Source organism: Odocoileus virginianus, chromosome 8 (genome assembly GCF_023699985.2).
Source record: "Odocoileus virginianus isolate 20LAN1187 ecotype Illinois chromosome 8, Ovbor_1.2, whole genome shotgun sequence".
NCBI lineage: Eukaryota > Metazoa > Chordata > Mammalia > Artiodactyla > Cervidae > Odocoileus > Odocoileus virginianus.
In genome coordinates this window covers 25,651,866-25,665,006 of record NC_069681.1, presented here as the reverse complement: position 1 = coordinate 25,665,006, position 13,141 = coordinate 25,651,866, and the positions used below count along the sequence as shown (strand labels likewise).

At 55.4% G+C, this 13,141-nt stretch overlaps 1 protein-coding gene across 1 annotated transcript in view; it reads right to left on the bottom strand.

Annotated features, from left to right (window-relative positions):
- The window catches only part of RAB20 (RAB20, member RAS oncogene family), a 31,619-nt gene extending 27,368 nt beyond the window's left edge, over window positions 1–4,251 (bottom strand). The window contains exon 1 of the mRNA XM_020913436.2: window positions 3,832–4,251. Coding sequence (XP_020769095.2) covers window positions 3,832–4,003 — 172 coding nt within the window. The 5' untranslated portion in view covers window positions 4,004–4,251. The remainder of the gene's footprint in view (window positions 1–3,831) is intronic.
- Between the last annotated feature and the right edge of the window lie 8,890 nt (window positions 4,252–13,141).

The following is a 13,141-nucleotide window of genomic DNA, read 5'->3' as shown; positions in this document are numbered from 1 at the left end:
GATCCTAACCAGTGAGACCTGCTGGGGACGCACCTGCTCTTCTAAGCCACTAAGTCTGTGGTCATTTGTTACAACAGCAGCAGGAAACCAAAAGTGATACTGGGAGTGGGATGCCGCTGTAACGAACGTAGAAGTGGTTTTGGAATTGGGCAATCACGGAGCCTGGGAGAACTTGGGAATGTGGTGGGAAGGGCCTAGATCGCCTTGGACGTGTGTGCTCCGTCATGTCTGACTCTCTGCGACCCCATGGACTGTAGCCCGCCGGGCTCCCCTGTCATGAGATTCTCCAGGCAAGAATGCTGGAGTGGATTGCCATTCCTGCTCCAGGGGATCTTCCCGACCCAGGGATCGAACCAAGTCTCCTATGAATCCTGCGCTGGCAGACGGGTTCTTTACCGCCAGAGCCACCTGCGAAGGCTACCTTTGAATGAACAGTTAGAAATACAGATGCTAACCACTTGGCCAGTGCTCAGAAGGAAGTCGGAACACGGAGGAGAAAAGCCAGTGGTCTTAGGGAACCCTGGTCTGCACGAACAGACAACAGGCAGGCCCTGGATGTCAAGGGCACTGCAGGGCCTCCCAGGTGGAAACCGGGGTGTGTCACTAGAAGCTGGAGCAAAGCGGATTTGTGCAGAAAAGCTCTTCAGATGCATTCAAACAGGAGTCAGCTATCACCCACCCCAAGGCCTGGGGAAGGAGGAAGGAGAGCTAAACGAGGGAGCACAGGACCCTGCTCTGGCGGGGTCTGCCCTGGGGTCTGACGGGGTCTGGTGGGGTCTGACGGGGTCTGCCGGGGTCTGCCCTGGGGTCTGGTGGGGTCTGCCCTGGGGTCTGGCGGGGTCTGCCCTGGGGTCTGCCGGGGTCTGCCCTGGGGTCTGACGGGGTCTGGTGGGGTCTGCCCTGGGGTCTGCCGGGGTCTGCCCTGGGGTCTGGTGGGGTCTGCCCTGGGGTCTGATGGGGTCTGCCCTGGGGTCTGCCGGGGTCTGCCCTGCCTTGGGGTCTGGTGGGGTCTGACGAGGTCTGCCCTGGGCTCTGATGGGGTCAGCTCTGGTGTATGGTGGGGGTCTACTTGGGCACACTGCTCACTTTCCCATCGCCCTGTTGCATTTTCTCCCGGACAATGATGCGATACGACATGGATTCATGTGTTTCCTTGTCTGCCTCTACCCCTCGGCTGGAACTGGAGCCCACCGAGTACTGACCCTGCACAAAGCCCAGCCCCACACGACCTCCACCAGCTCCAGCCCCATCTTGACGGTGCCACTCCCTCCAGAGGAGCCCTGTGCCAGCTGATAACCACCCAGCAAATCTCCTCTCCCCGCTCGGCTCCACCCACCCCTCCGCTGGCAGCCTGAGGTTGCCAGCAGGCACTGCTGTCCGGAAGGACGTGCCAAGAGTGGAATAGGAACTCTGACGCCTCACTATCAGTTTTATTATTCAGCACCCGCCCACCCCGCGTGACCAAGAATGGTGATAAAAAACAGGCGTCCTCTAGCCGGTCCTCATCCTTCTGCCTCAGTTACACAAATTAAAATAAAGTAACTTAGAAGACAGAGTAGGATCTAAAGAAACTTTAAGGGCAAGGCAAGAGGAGGAAAAAAGTGGGGCTTGTGGCTCAGATGGTAAAGTGTCTGCCTGCAGTGCGGGAGACCCGGGTTCGATCCCTGGGTTGGGAAGATCCCCTGGAGAAGGAAATGGCAACCCACTCCAGTACTCTTGCCTGGAAAATTCCATGGACGGAGGAGCCTGATAGGCTACCATCCTTGGGGTCACAAAGAGTCAGACACGACTGAGCAACTTCACTTTTTCACTTTCCCTAAAAGTTCAACTTTTGCATTTCCAACAAGGATTATCTAAAAGGCAAAAAGTCATACGTGCCTTCTCCCTCCAAGTCTCCCTAACCCCACAGGCACAGAGGTGACCTGTGTGACCGCTGACTCCCAGCTCTGAGCGCCCTGAACACGTGTACACTGGAGGTCAGAGATGTGCCCACAGATCCCGGCATTCCACTGCCCCGGGGGCCCGGCTGAGGTCACACTTGGGGTTCCGGGAAGAAGGTGGGTTTCCCAGGCAGCCAGGAAATGAGTCGCTGCCCCCGGAGCCCAACCAGACACCGAGGACATCTCATCAGACTTATTACAAAATCCTCTGACGGTAAAGATTCCGGCTGCAACACGTCCACAGCACTGAAGAAGGAAGTGGCTGATCAACAGTCCCTCTTCGAGCGACTGCGAAGATGCCTGCTCTGACACCAAACGGTCAGCTCCTGTTCCAGAAACACCGCGCATGTGGTAGAAGCTTCCAATGGCGGCCACAGCAGGGTTCTGGGATTGGGTCCCCCAGCACCAATCCTGGACTATCCTTGGGTAAAACCAAGGGCACAGTGAGGTCCAGTCAGCCAACCAAAGGGGCCTCGGGACCAGCCTCGTACAGAACACGCAGATGAGTTATGTTAACTTGGTCTGATTTCTACAGCCCTGGTTCCATCGCTACCAAATGCTTAGCGGTGGAGAGTCGGCTAAGGAAAGGATCTCAGAGGAACTTCACTCTGCAGCCTGGAGGCAGAGAACAGAGCAAGGGAGGGACACTTATACCTGGGAGACTGCATTTGGCTTGCTTTGCAAATAAATTAGTGAAGATGTTAACAACCGTAACAACAAAAAGGACAGCCAAGAGAAAGCAAGAGGGAGGGAGGAGGGGTAGACGTTGGAAAGCAGCCATCATTAATTCAGTTTTAAATAGAGGATGAGTTACATTCTTGCTTATTCAGCAGACTGGTGCGCCCAAGTTGGCAACTTTTAAATTCCGCAGGAACTTTCAGTGTAAATGTCACTTCTTAAATGCAGATATTTAAAAAGTCAGACCTTGAAGTCTCAGGCTTTAAAAAGTCAAGCCCAATGAAAACACACCATACTAATTTACAGCTTACTTACTTATGGGATTTTTATTCTTTTTCACGGGGAAGAAAATGTATTCTATTGTAACACTCTCATGTCAGTGTAATTACGCAGAGTTAACAAACTGAAAGGTTGAATCAAGATCCTCTGATGTATTATACTTTTGAAAAGACACAAATATACTACACATACTTAAAATAATCATTGTTGTTGTTCAGTCGCTAAGTCATCTCTGACTCTTTGTGACCCAATAGACTGCAGCACACCAGGCTCCTCTGTCCTCCACTATCTCCTGGAATTTACGCAAACAAATGGCTATCTTCAAAATGCTTCTACAGAAAATCACTTCTAAGCCCCATAACATGCATGAGCCTTGACGATGGCTACGATAAGTGGAAAATGCAGACATGTCTGGCACTGAGGGAGGGAATCTAAGATCTGCTTCCCACCTAAGCCCTCAGGGAAGGTTCAGGGCCTCTGCTTTCTCTTTTGTCGGGAGAGGCAGTTTATACTAGCTCCCCTCACCCCTCAGGGTTGCTGTGGACAGCGGCTGAGACCCTGTTGGTGGGAGGGCTTCAGTGCCTCCAGTTACCAGCAGCTGGCTGGGCTGGGAGCTCCTCACGCAGGCACCAGCGGGTTCTCTCTTTGGGGCTCAGGGAGCTTTCCTGGAATGTTGCTAAGATGCACCCGGTGTCTGAATCCTCAGCTTTCCCACCAGCAGAGGAGTCAAGTAGGAACAGAGAGGGGCCAAGGGTGGCCGCACACCGTGAGAAGGGGCCTGATACAGAAGGCGGGGTCACCTGCGGAGCAGGAGAGGGACCCAGCGTGGGGCCGCAGACGCCTGCCCTGCGGGCCCCTGCTCCAGGAGACCCTACCCTGGGGAACCCCTGCCCTGGGGGACGCGTCTCTCCAGCTGGAAGACCCCCGCCCTCACCTGCAGTGTCCCAGATGGAGATGTTGTAGGAGCGCCACTGCTTCAGGTAGAAGGCGCCGCCCACCGTGCTGACCGTGTCCGGGAAGCGCCGCTCCATGTACCTCTGGAGCAACGACGTCTTGCCCACGTTCATGTCCCCCAAAAGCACGATCTTCCCGTCAGGCTTCCTCATCTTCCCGTAGGGGGCACCCCTCCGCTCCCCCACGCTCTCCTGGCCCGTGCGCCCGGGGCGCGGCTGGAGCCGCCGGACGTCCCGAGGCTGCTCCGACCCGGGACTGGCGGGGAGGCGGATTCGCGGGGACCCTCCCTTCCGGACGCCTGGGAACGCGGGAGAGAAAGCGCGGCTCGGCGCTGGGCCGGAGCTGGGAACCAGCCCGACGCCCACCTCAGTGTCCGGGCAGAGGCGGCCAGTCCCGGGTCCAGGGCGGTCGGCCCCGCCCCAGCCGCCCACGCCCCGAGATGGCCACGCCCCCCGATCGCCACACCCAGGGTATGGCCCCGCCCCCAGACAGCCACTACCAAGATACGGCCCCGCCCCCGACCGCCCACTATCCGGGATGGCCCCGCCCCCAGGCAGCCACGACCCAGGTCTGGCCCCGCCCCGACCGCCCACTCCCCGGGCTGGCCCCGCCCCTGACCGCCTGCGCCAGGGCTGGCCCCGCCCTCGCCCCGCCCCTCAGGGCGCCCACCTGCCGCCGGCCAGGCGCGGTGGACGTATCTTCCTGCAGGCCCCGCGCTCTTTCCCCCAGCGGGCGGCGCTCGGAATACCCGGGCAGGTGGGGGCGCCAGGTTGGGGAGGCTGGCGGACGCAGAGCGGAGTCCCGGGGTGGACACAGCGCAGGGGCGCGGCCCGGCTGCTGTCCCAGGCGTCCCGGCGGTGGGGCGGGCTCCAGCCCCCAGCACCTGGCTTCCTCCTCCACAGGCACAGGTGTGGCCGTGACCGTCCACGAGGACCGGTCCTCCGCTTGTCTGCCGGGTCGCTGGCGGGTGTCGTTTTCGCTCACTTTGGCGAGAGCGGCTTGCGCTGTTGTGGATCAGAGCGAGAGGAGGACCGCCGTCTCCACTTCACTTCGGAGTGCACGTCTGGCTTTGGCAGTTGTGCTGATCGGGTCTTCACTGGAGACGACGGCGGTGCTCCAGTGTGAACACCAGGGGCGGTGTTTGCTGAGGCCGTGCCGGTCCGGTTTTCTGCAGGAGAGGCGGGGGCGCAAAGATGCGGACGGGAGGCGGGGTGTGAGGGCGTCTCACCCGGGAGTACCGGCCTTGCGCGGCTCCTGCCCGCAAGCCCGAACTCTGCCCTCGGTCACTGCCCACTGTGGGCCCCCACCCCCGATTTCTAGAGTCGCTCTCCCTCCATCCCTCCGTGACCCTGTCTGCTTACTTTCTACCGCTCCCTAATAAAACTGTGGTTTTACCGGTAGTTATATATGGATGTAAGAGTTGGACAATAAAGAAAGCTGAGCAGTGAAGAATTGGTGCTTTTGAACTGTGGTGTTGGAGAAGACTCTTGAGAGTCTTGGACTGCAAGGAGATTCAGCCAGTCCATCCTAAAGGAGATCAGTCCTGAATATTCATTGGAAGGACTGATGCTGGAGGTGAAACTCCAATACTTTGGCCACCTGATGCGAAGAACTGACTCATCTGAAAAGACCCTGATGCTGGGAAAGATTGAAGGCAGGAGAAGGGTACGACAGAGGATGAGATGGTTGGATGGCATCACCGACTCGATGGACATAAGTTTGAGCAAGGTCCGGGAGTTGGTGATAGACAGGGAAGCCTGGCATGCTGCAGTCCATGGGGTCGTAAAGAGTCAGACACGACTGAGGGAGTGAACTGAACTGAATAGGGTGTACTGACGACCTTCCATGCAGCCTCCCTCTCTGGGAAGTGAGCTGCAGGAGGGAGGGACTGTGCTTCACTCACCACTCTGTGGGCTGAAAAGTATCAAGCACCTAGTAGCTGCTCAAGAAAGCTTAGGGTCAGGGCACAATGAGTGACTTCAGCATCCTGGTGAGGCCAGGAGGGGTTCCATGCAGACATCACCGCCAGCTGGGCTCCGCACCCAGGTCCTCTGGTGGTGTGTTTCCCTAGGATGGGGAGCATCTTGTAAGCTAATTCTGCATCCTGCCAGCTCATCGCACCTTTCCAGGCAACTCCCTCATCCAATAAACACGGGGTCAGGAGTCCCCCCTGGAAGATGGGATTTTTGTTTATTTTTAATTGAGGATAACTTCTCCTGTACAACAGGTGAATAAGCCATCTGTGGAGTTGCTGAATCAGCCATAAGTGTCTGTGTGCCCCTCCCTCTTGAACCTCCCTCCAACCTGAGCCCCGTCCCATCCTTCTAGGTGGAGGCTGAGTCTTTTGTTTCCTTTCTCTGGCATGTTCCCAGTGTCTACAACTGGAAGCCAGTCCCACCTCAGCCAGTGTGTGTTTGAATAAATGCGTTGGTTTGCCAAATGCTGTCTCCATTTGAAACACTGATGTGTTTTGAGCCGGTTTTGAGGAGCAGGGATGGTTCCAGTGGCACAGTGGAGAAGGAATCTGCCTGCCAATGCAGGAGACCCAGGAGACCAGGGTTCAAACCCTGGGTTGGAAAGATCCCCTGGAGGAGGAAATGGCAACCTGCTCCAGTGAGAATCCCAGGGACAGAGGAGCCTGGTGGGCTACAGTCCAAGGGGTCGCGAAGAGTCAGACATGACTAAGCGCACACGCACACGCAAGCACACACACACATACAGCATATAGAATTCTGCCTGAAACATAGAATTCACTCAGAAAGTTTGTTAAAAATTTTTTTTAACTGTCCAGCACTTTGAAAAGCTAAATTTAACCAGGAGAATGTCTCCATATCAAATTTCAACCACTCCTTTAAAAAAAAAATGCCTTAAAGACTGCCAGCTGCCTCTTTCCTCTTTGGGAAGCATGACTGAAGAAGAAGTTAAAAGGTTAAAAGTCTGTTTAAACTAGCTACTCTCCTGCCAAGTACAATGTTTGTTCTGCCTGCACTTAAACCACTGGCCTAACAGGGTAATTCTTTTTCCAATTGCTCAGATGAAGAGTGCCCAAGGCCCAGAAAACTAGGTAGTGCCTTTTTAATGAGATGCAATGTGAAGAGTTCTGGGACTATCCACCGTTACAGTAGAAGGAGTAATAGTGTGGTTGCTTCTGACAATTTGCAAAGTGTCTTGGGAGTTTATAGGTACTTTGTTGTGGAACAATTCTACCTTTTAAACTACTTTCCTCTTTTCTTAAACAAGCAAACAAAAAACCCCTGCCTATCTACGTGGTTTTGTTCAGTGGGTAGGAACTAAACTCTGAGCCCTGACCTAAGGCTAGAGCAGTGAGGAAGACAGCCAACAAAATAAGCAAGAAAAATACAGAGTGTCCTAGATGGTGATGAAATGCTTGGTGGAGAAAAACAGAGCAGGGGGAGAGGGAGCAAGGCCTGGGGTTGGATGCAGGGGGCACAGTTATCAACAGGATGTTTGCAGAGATGAAGCTTCTGGAGAATGCGGTTAGGGGTTAAACATGCATCTGGAATTACACATCGGGACATGCAGACAAGACCGGATTTGTGGACACCGGGGAAGGAGAGGGTGGGATGCACTAAGAGAGTAGGACGGACATGCATGCGTCATCGCGTGTGAACCAGATGGCCAGCGGAAGGCCGCACAGTGCACGGGCCTCAGCCTGGTACTCTGCGATGATCCGGGGGCGGGGCGGTGGGGGGCGAGGCTCATGGACGTGCACACACAGCTGACTCATGCTCTTGTGCAGCAGAAACTAACACAACATTGGAAAACGATTATACTCTACTTTAAAAAATACAGTAAGAGAAAAGAAAGGTGCGGATGCAGAGCACAGTGAGTGCGAAGTCTCTGAGGCAGGAGCCTATGTGGCGGGCTTCCCGAGAGCGCAGACCAGGGAACAGAGCAGGGGTCACGTGTGGATCGTATATAAATGCTTCAGATATAAATGCAAAACGTATATAATTTATAAATACACGTAAATAAGTTTCTGTGATACTTGCATATATGGGCTTCCCCAGGTGGCTCCGTGGTAAAGAATCTGCCTGCAATGCAGGAGGCTCAGGAGCCATGGGTTCCATCTCTGGGTCAGGAAGATCCCCTGGAGGAGGGCATGGCAACCCACTCCAGTCTTCTTGCCGGGAGAATCCCATGGACGGAGGAGCCTGGCAGGCAGTCCATACTGTCCACAGTGTCGCAAAGAGTCAGACACTAATGAAGTGACTTGGCTCTCACATATGCACACACATGCATGTATAAAGCTTACATGTATGTATTTGTGTGCAAAACTATGTTAACCTGTTTATGGTGGTTTTTTTTTAACGTGCGTGTGAAATTTGCTTAGCTGTGTCTGACTCTTTGTGACCCCATGGACTATATACTCCATGGGATTTTCCAGGCCAGAATACTGGAGTGGGTAGCTGTTCATTTCTCTAGGGGATCTTTCCAAGCCAGGGATCAAACCCAGGTCTCCGGCATTGCAGGTGGATTCTTTCCCAACTGAGCCACAAGGGAAGCCCTTTTTTAACATGCAAGTATTTTTTATTTGTATGTAACCAAATCTACCAACTTCTCCTGCCTTGTTTCTGGCCATTTCAATATCCATCTAAATTTCCCACTAAATCTCCTGCTAAAGGCCTGGTGTCAGCTGAGTGAAAGGAAAGAGCTTGAGATGAGCTAGGTTTGCAGTCCAGGCTGGCCGCTTTTTCAGGAAGCGACTCTGGGCAGATGTTCCCAACTGTCCCAGGCTTCGGTTTCCTCATCTGGCGAATGCAGGTGGCCCCGCCCCTCTCAGTATTACGGCTTGTGAGCCTCTACCCAGAGAGTGCACCATGAGTGTCTAGCCCCTTAGCTCCTCCTCCACAGGACCCCCTCAATTCAACCAGCATCCCTTCAGCCAGCATCTCCCCGCACAGTCAACAGGATGAAACAGGGCCTTGGGGACACCAACCTTACCCCAGCGTGGACAGGAAATAGCGGGTATTCATCAAGTCTGTTCCACCTCTCATTCTCTGACACCATCCCACCCCCCATCCTAAAGCCTCTGCTCTTCTTTCTCTGAGAATTCCCGTCGTCTGCTTCCTTCCGCATCGCTGGAAGCCTCCCCCCGCCCCTGACATTCCGGGTCAGGGAGTCAGTGCCTCTGGACCCCTTTGCAGGGCTGCTGGGGAAGCAAACCTACAGAAAGATGATTAGGCGGAAACATTTACACCCAGATTGGGAGGAGGGGTACCTAGTCAAGAGCATTGAAAATTCCTTCAAACGCTTGACAGAAGTAAAACAAAACACCCAAAGCTGCCATAAGATGGTAGTTTATATCAGCAATCTGCCAAGAAGATGGCTTCTGAGATTTCAGAAAATATTTTCATCTACCTCAACACAGATGCCTTCTATCAGCTCATCCCACTTACTGTAAAAATTATCCTAAAACTGAAACGAGCAAATTGAATGGAATTTTGTAGAAATGGGAGTAAAATCAATACTGAATCCCAAGATGGGAGATTTCTGAGAAAAAGAAAATCTTCCGAAATAAAAAGCATGGGGTACCATTCACTGCCAAGGGGCGGTCACAGACTCTGTCTTCCGCGCCCTCCACCCACCTCCCGCCCTCTGCATAGACTCTGTTATTCTTGTTCTCTATCACACACGCTTCGAGGAAATCTCAGGATTATTCCTGCCCTGAACCGCACAACTGGCCCAGGATCCGCACCAGGCATATAACGGCACTGTTTCCTCCAAGTCATTTTGTTCTTTTCACCTCTAGTCAGCTTAGCCCGCATCCAGGCGATCGCACCGGTCACCCCCAAACTGCAGGTCATCTGTCCTGTCCCAGCCCTGCTTGCAGTGTCTCTTGGTCTGGGACGATGGCAGGTTCCTTGGGGGCGAGTCACCGACTTCCTTTCCCTGGTAGGTTTCCCTGGTGTGCTGTAACAAGCACCGCAGGCTGAGCAGCTGTCCATGGCAGACTCTCCCCCGCCATGCAGGAGTCTGGACTTCCGAGACCAGGGCCAGTCCCCACTCAGCCCTGAGGGCATCTTGGTGCTGCTGTTGGCAGGAGCCCGGGCCAGCTCCGTCCCTGCCACCATATTCCTTGTGGGCCCGGGTCTAGACGCAGGGCTGCTCTGTCTCCCTTCCCACGCGTGTGGGACAGGTCGGCTTGGTCTCAGCCTTGCCCTCCTGGTGGTCACGGAGGATGCGGCCCCCAGGGGGACTTTGAAGGGCCCTCGGGACGAGGAAAGAGGGCCTGGAGGGCAGCTCCTGGGTCAGCCCTCAGCCTCTGCTCCCCTGGGGCGTGGGCCTGGCCGTAGGTGTGAGAGTGAGTGCTAGTGTGAATTCAGGTCTGCGTGAGAGTACAGGTGTGGGTGCGGGTGTGAGTGTGAGAGCAGGCATGTGAGTACAGGTGTGAGTGTGGGTGTGAGTGAGAGCAGGCGTGTGAGTACAGGTGTGAGTACAGGTGCGGGTGCGGGTGTGAGTGTGAGAGCAGGCATGTGAGTAAAGGTGTGGGTGCAGGTGTGGGTGTGAGAGCAGGTGTGTGTGCAGGTGTGGGTGTGAGTACAGGTGTGGGTGCGGGTGTGAGTGAGAGCAGGCGTGTGAGTACAGGTGTGAGTACAGGTGTGGGTGCGGGTGTGAGTGTGAGAGCAGGCATGTGAGTACAGGTGTGGGTGCAGGTGTGGGTGTGAGAGCAGGTGTGTGTGCAGGTGTGGGTGTGAGTACAGGTGTGGGTGCGGGTGTGAGTGAGAGCAGGCGTGTGAGTACAGGTGTGAGTACAGGTGTGGGTGCCAGTGTGAGTGTGAGAGCAGGCGTGTGAGTACAGGTGTGGGTGCGGGTGTGAGTGTGAGAGCAGGCGTGTGAGTACAGGTGTGGGTGCGGGTGTGAGTGTGAGAGCAGGCATGTGAGTACAGGTGTGGGTGCAGGTGTGGGTGCAGGTGTGAGTGTGAGAACAGGTGTGTGCACAGGTGTGGGTGTGAGTACAGGTGTGGCTGTGGGTGTGTGTGAGAGCAGGTGTGTGCACAGGTGTGGGTGTGAGTACAGGTGTGGGTGCAGGTGTGGGTGTGAGTGTGAGAGCAGGCGTGTGAGTACAGGTGTGGGTGCAGGTGTGGGTGTGAGTGTGAGAGCAGGCGTGTGAGTACAGGTGTGGGTGCAGGTGTGGGTGTGGGTGTGAGTGTGAGAGCAGGTGTGTGCACAGGTGTGGGTGTGAGTACAGGTGTGACTGTGGGTGTGTGTGAGAGCAGGTGTGTGCACAGGTGTGGGTGTGAGTACAGGTGGGGTGTGGGTGTGAGTGTGAGAGCAGGTGTGTGCACAGGTGTGGGTGTGAGCATGGGTGTGGGTGCAGGTGTGGGTGTGAGTGTGAGAGCAGATGTGTGCAGGTGTGGGTGTGAGTACAGGTGTGGCTCTGGGTGTGGGTGTGAGAGCAGGTGTGTGCGCAGGTGTGGCTGTGGGTTGAGTGTGAGAGCAGGCGTGTGCAGGTGTGGGTGTGAGCACAGGTGTGGGTGCAGGTGTGGGTGTGAGCAGGGGTGTGTGTGCAGGTGTGGGTGCAGGTGTGAGTGTGAGCACAGGTGTGGGTGCAGCTGTGGGTGTGAGTGTGAGAGCAGGTGTGCAGGTGTGGGTGTGAACACGGGGGTGTGTGTCAGCGTCCTGAGCTTGGCGGCCCCCTGGTTCCCACCACACCTCCCTCTCTGCTCAGACAGGAAATTCCGTCTTTTCTCTGAACAGAAGGTTCACGCGGCAGTCCTGGCCCTAGGACCCCTCTGCTCCTCCCCTCCAGGCCTGGGGTCCTTAGCATCTGGCTGTCCCCTGCGGTCCCAGGCGGGTCCTAGGAGCTGATCACAGGATGGGTGACCCTCAGACCAGGCCCCAGACCTCAAAGCACCGGGCACCCAGACACAGGAGAGCGCTGACCCCAGCCCACCCCCACTGACCCAGAAACGCTGGACGGGCCAGACCTGGGGTTCTCTCAAGCCCCCCGGGTGAGTCCGAGCAGCTCCAGCCTGGCGCCCCCGCTCTCGGCTGACACCCGGCTGACCTCACTGCTCCTGCCTGGTGTCTAATCGCAGACGGGCCGGCCCTGCTGATCGGAGGCTGGGCCCTGAGTGCTCAGCCTGCCTGCGGCCCCTCTGACATCGCCCCGGGCTGGTGATCAATCTGCGTTTGGAAGTTGCTCGCCCCTTCCCAGCTAACCTAACATTCGGGTTTAACAGCTCTGCGCCTCTTGCGAAACCACGTGAACTTCCCCATCCAGGGGGAGCGGGAACCCTACATTCACTGCCTTCAGTTTGCCAGCAATTGATCAGCGTTTTGGACATTGTTAAGACACTGTCTGTAAGAGGCTTTTCCTGGTCACGCTCATCTGTCCACCATCGCCTTTTCGGTCTTACTGTTGGTCCGCGTCTCGGAGGAGAGGGTTTCTCATTTCTGGGAAACCGTCACTTCCCCTGGTCCCTTGTGGATGCCTCCCCCCCGGAGATATTCCACTTCCCACCACTCCCGTGTCTCGTTTTCTCATCCCTCTGGATGCTCAGCTCCATCTTCCGGGATCCTGCTCGGCCACATCCCTCCTCCTCCCCGGGAAGCTGCCCTTTCCCCTCTGACCTCTCCAGGGCTGCAGAGCCCCTCAGTGCTGAGCGGTGCCACTTCCTCCAGGGAGCCTGCTCCCCCAGCCTCCCTGAGACTGCGGTCACCCATCACCGGTGACCCATGAAACGGTCACTCAGTCTTCCAGTGCCTTCCTAGCCTTCGACCCTGTTTCTCAGTTCCTTCTTTGTGAAAATCTCTCCCCGTGGCCTTCCCATCTTCCTGACTACAGGGCCTCCCCAGGATCCACCTTTGATCGCAGGAGTTCACTTTTTAAATAAACTCACCAAACGCTTGCAAAATATCCCATAAGTCTTCATGCCCTGAAGCATCTGTTGCATGTAAAGTTGCCTATTTCCTTGAAACAGAACTTGGGCCCCACTGGAGTCAAACCTAAATCCTGCCAAGAGTAGGTGTGTAAAAACATCTTTTTTAAAGACTCTAGAATTTCTGATACTTTGAAAAATAAAGAAGAAACAATGACTGTATTTGTGCTGCATAAATCCATCACAGGGTTTTAAGCCACCACAGGAGCGGAAGCTCTTAATCAACCTTGAGAAATCCTTATCTCAAGATTTCCTAGTTCCTGTAAACTTCTCAGATTGCATCATGATGAGGCTTGGAGGCTTTACAGGGAAGAGAGACTGGAGATCCCACCCGTGGGCAGAGGTGGGGCAGCACACGGCCGTCTTCAGGGTCCAACGTGGGGT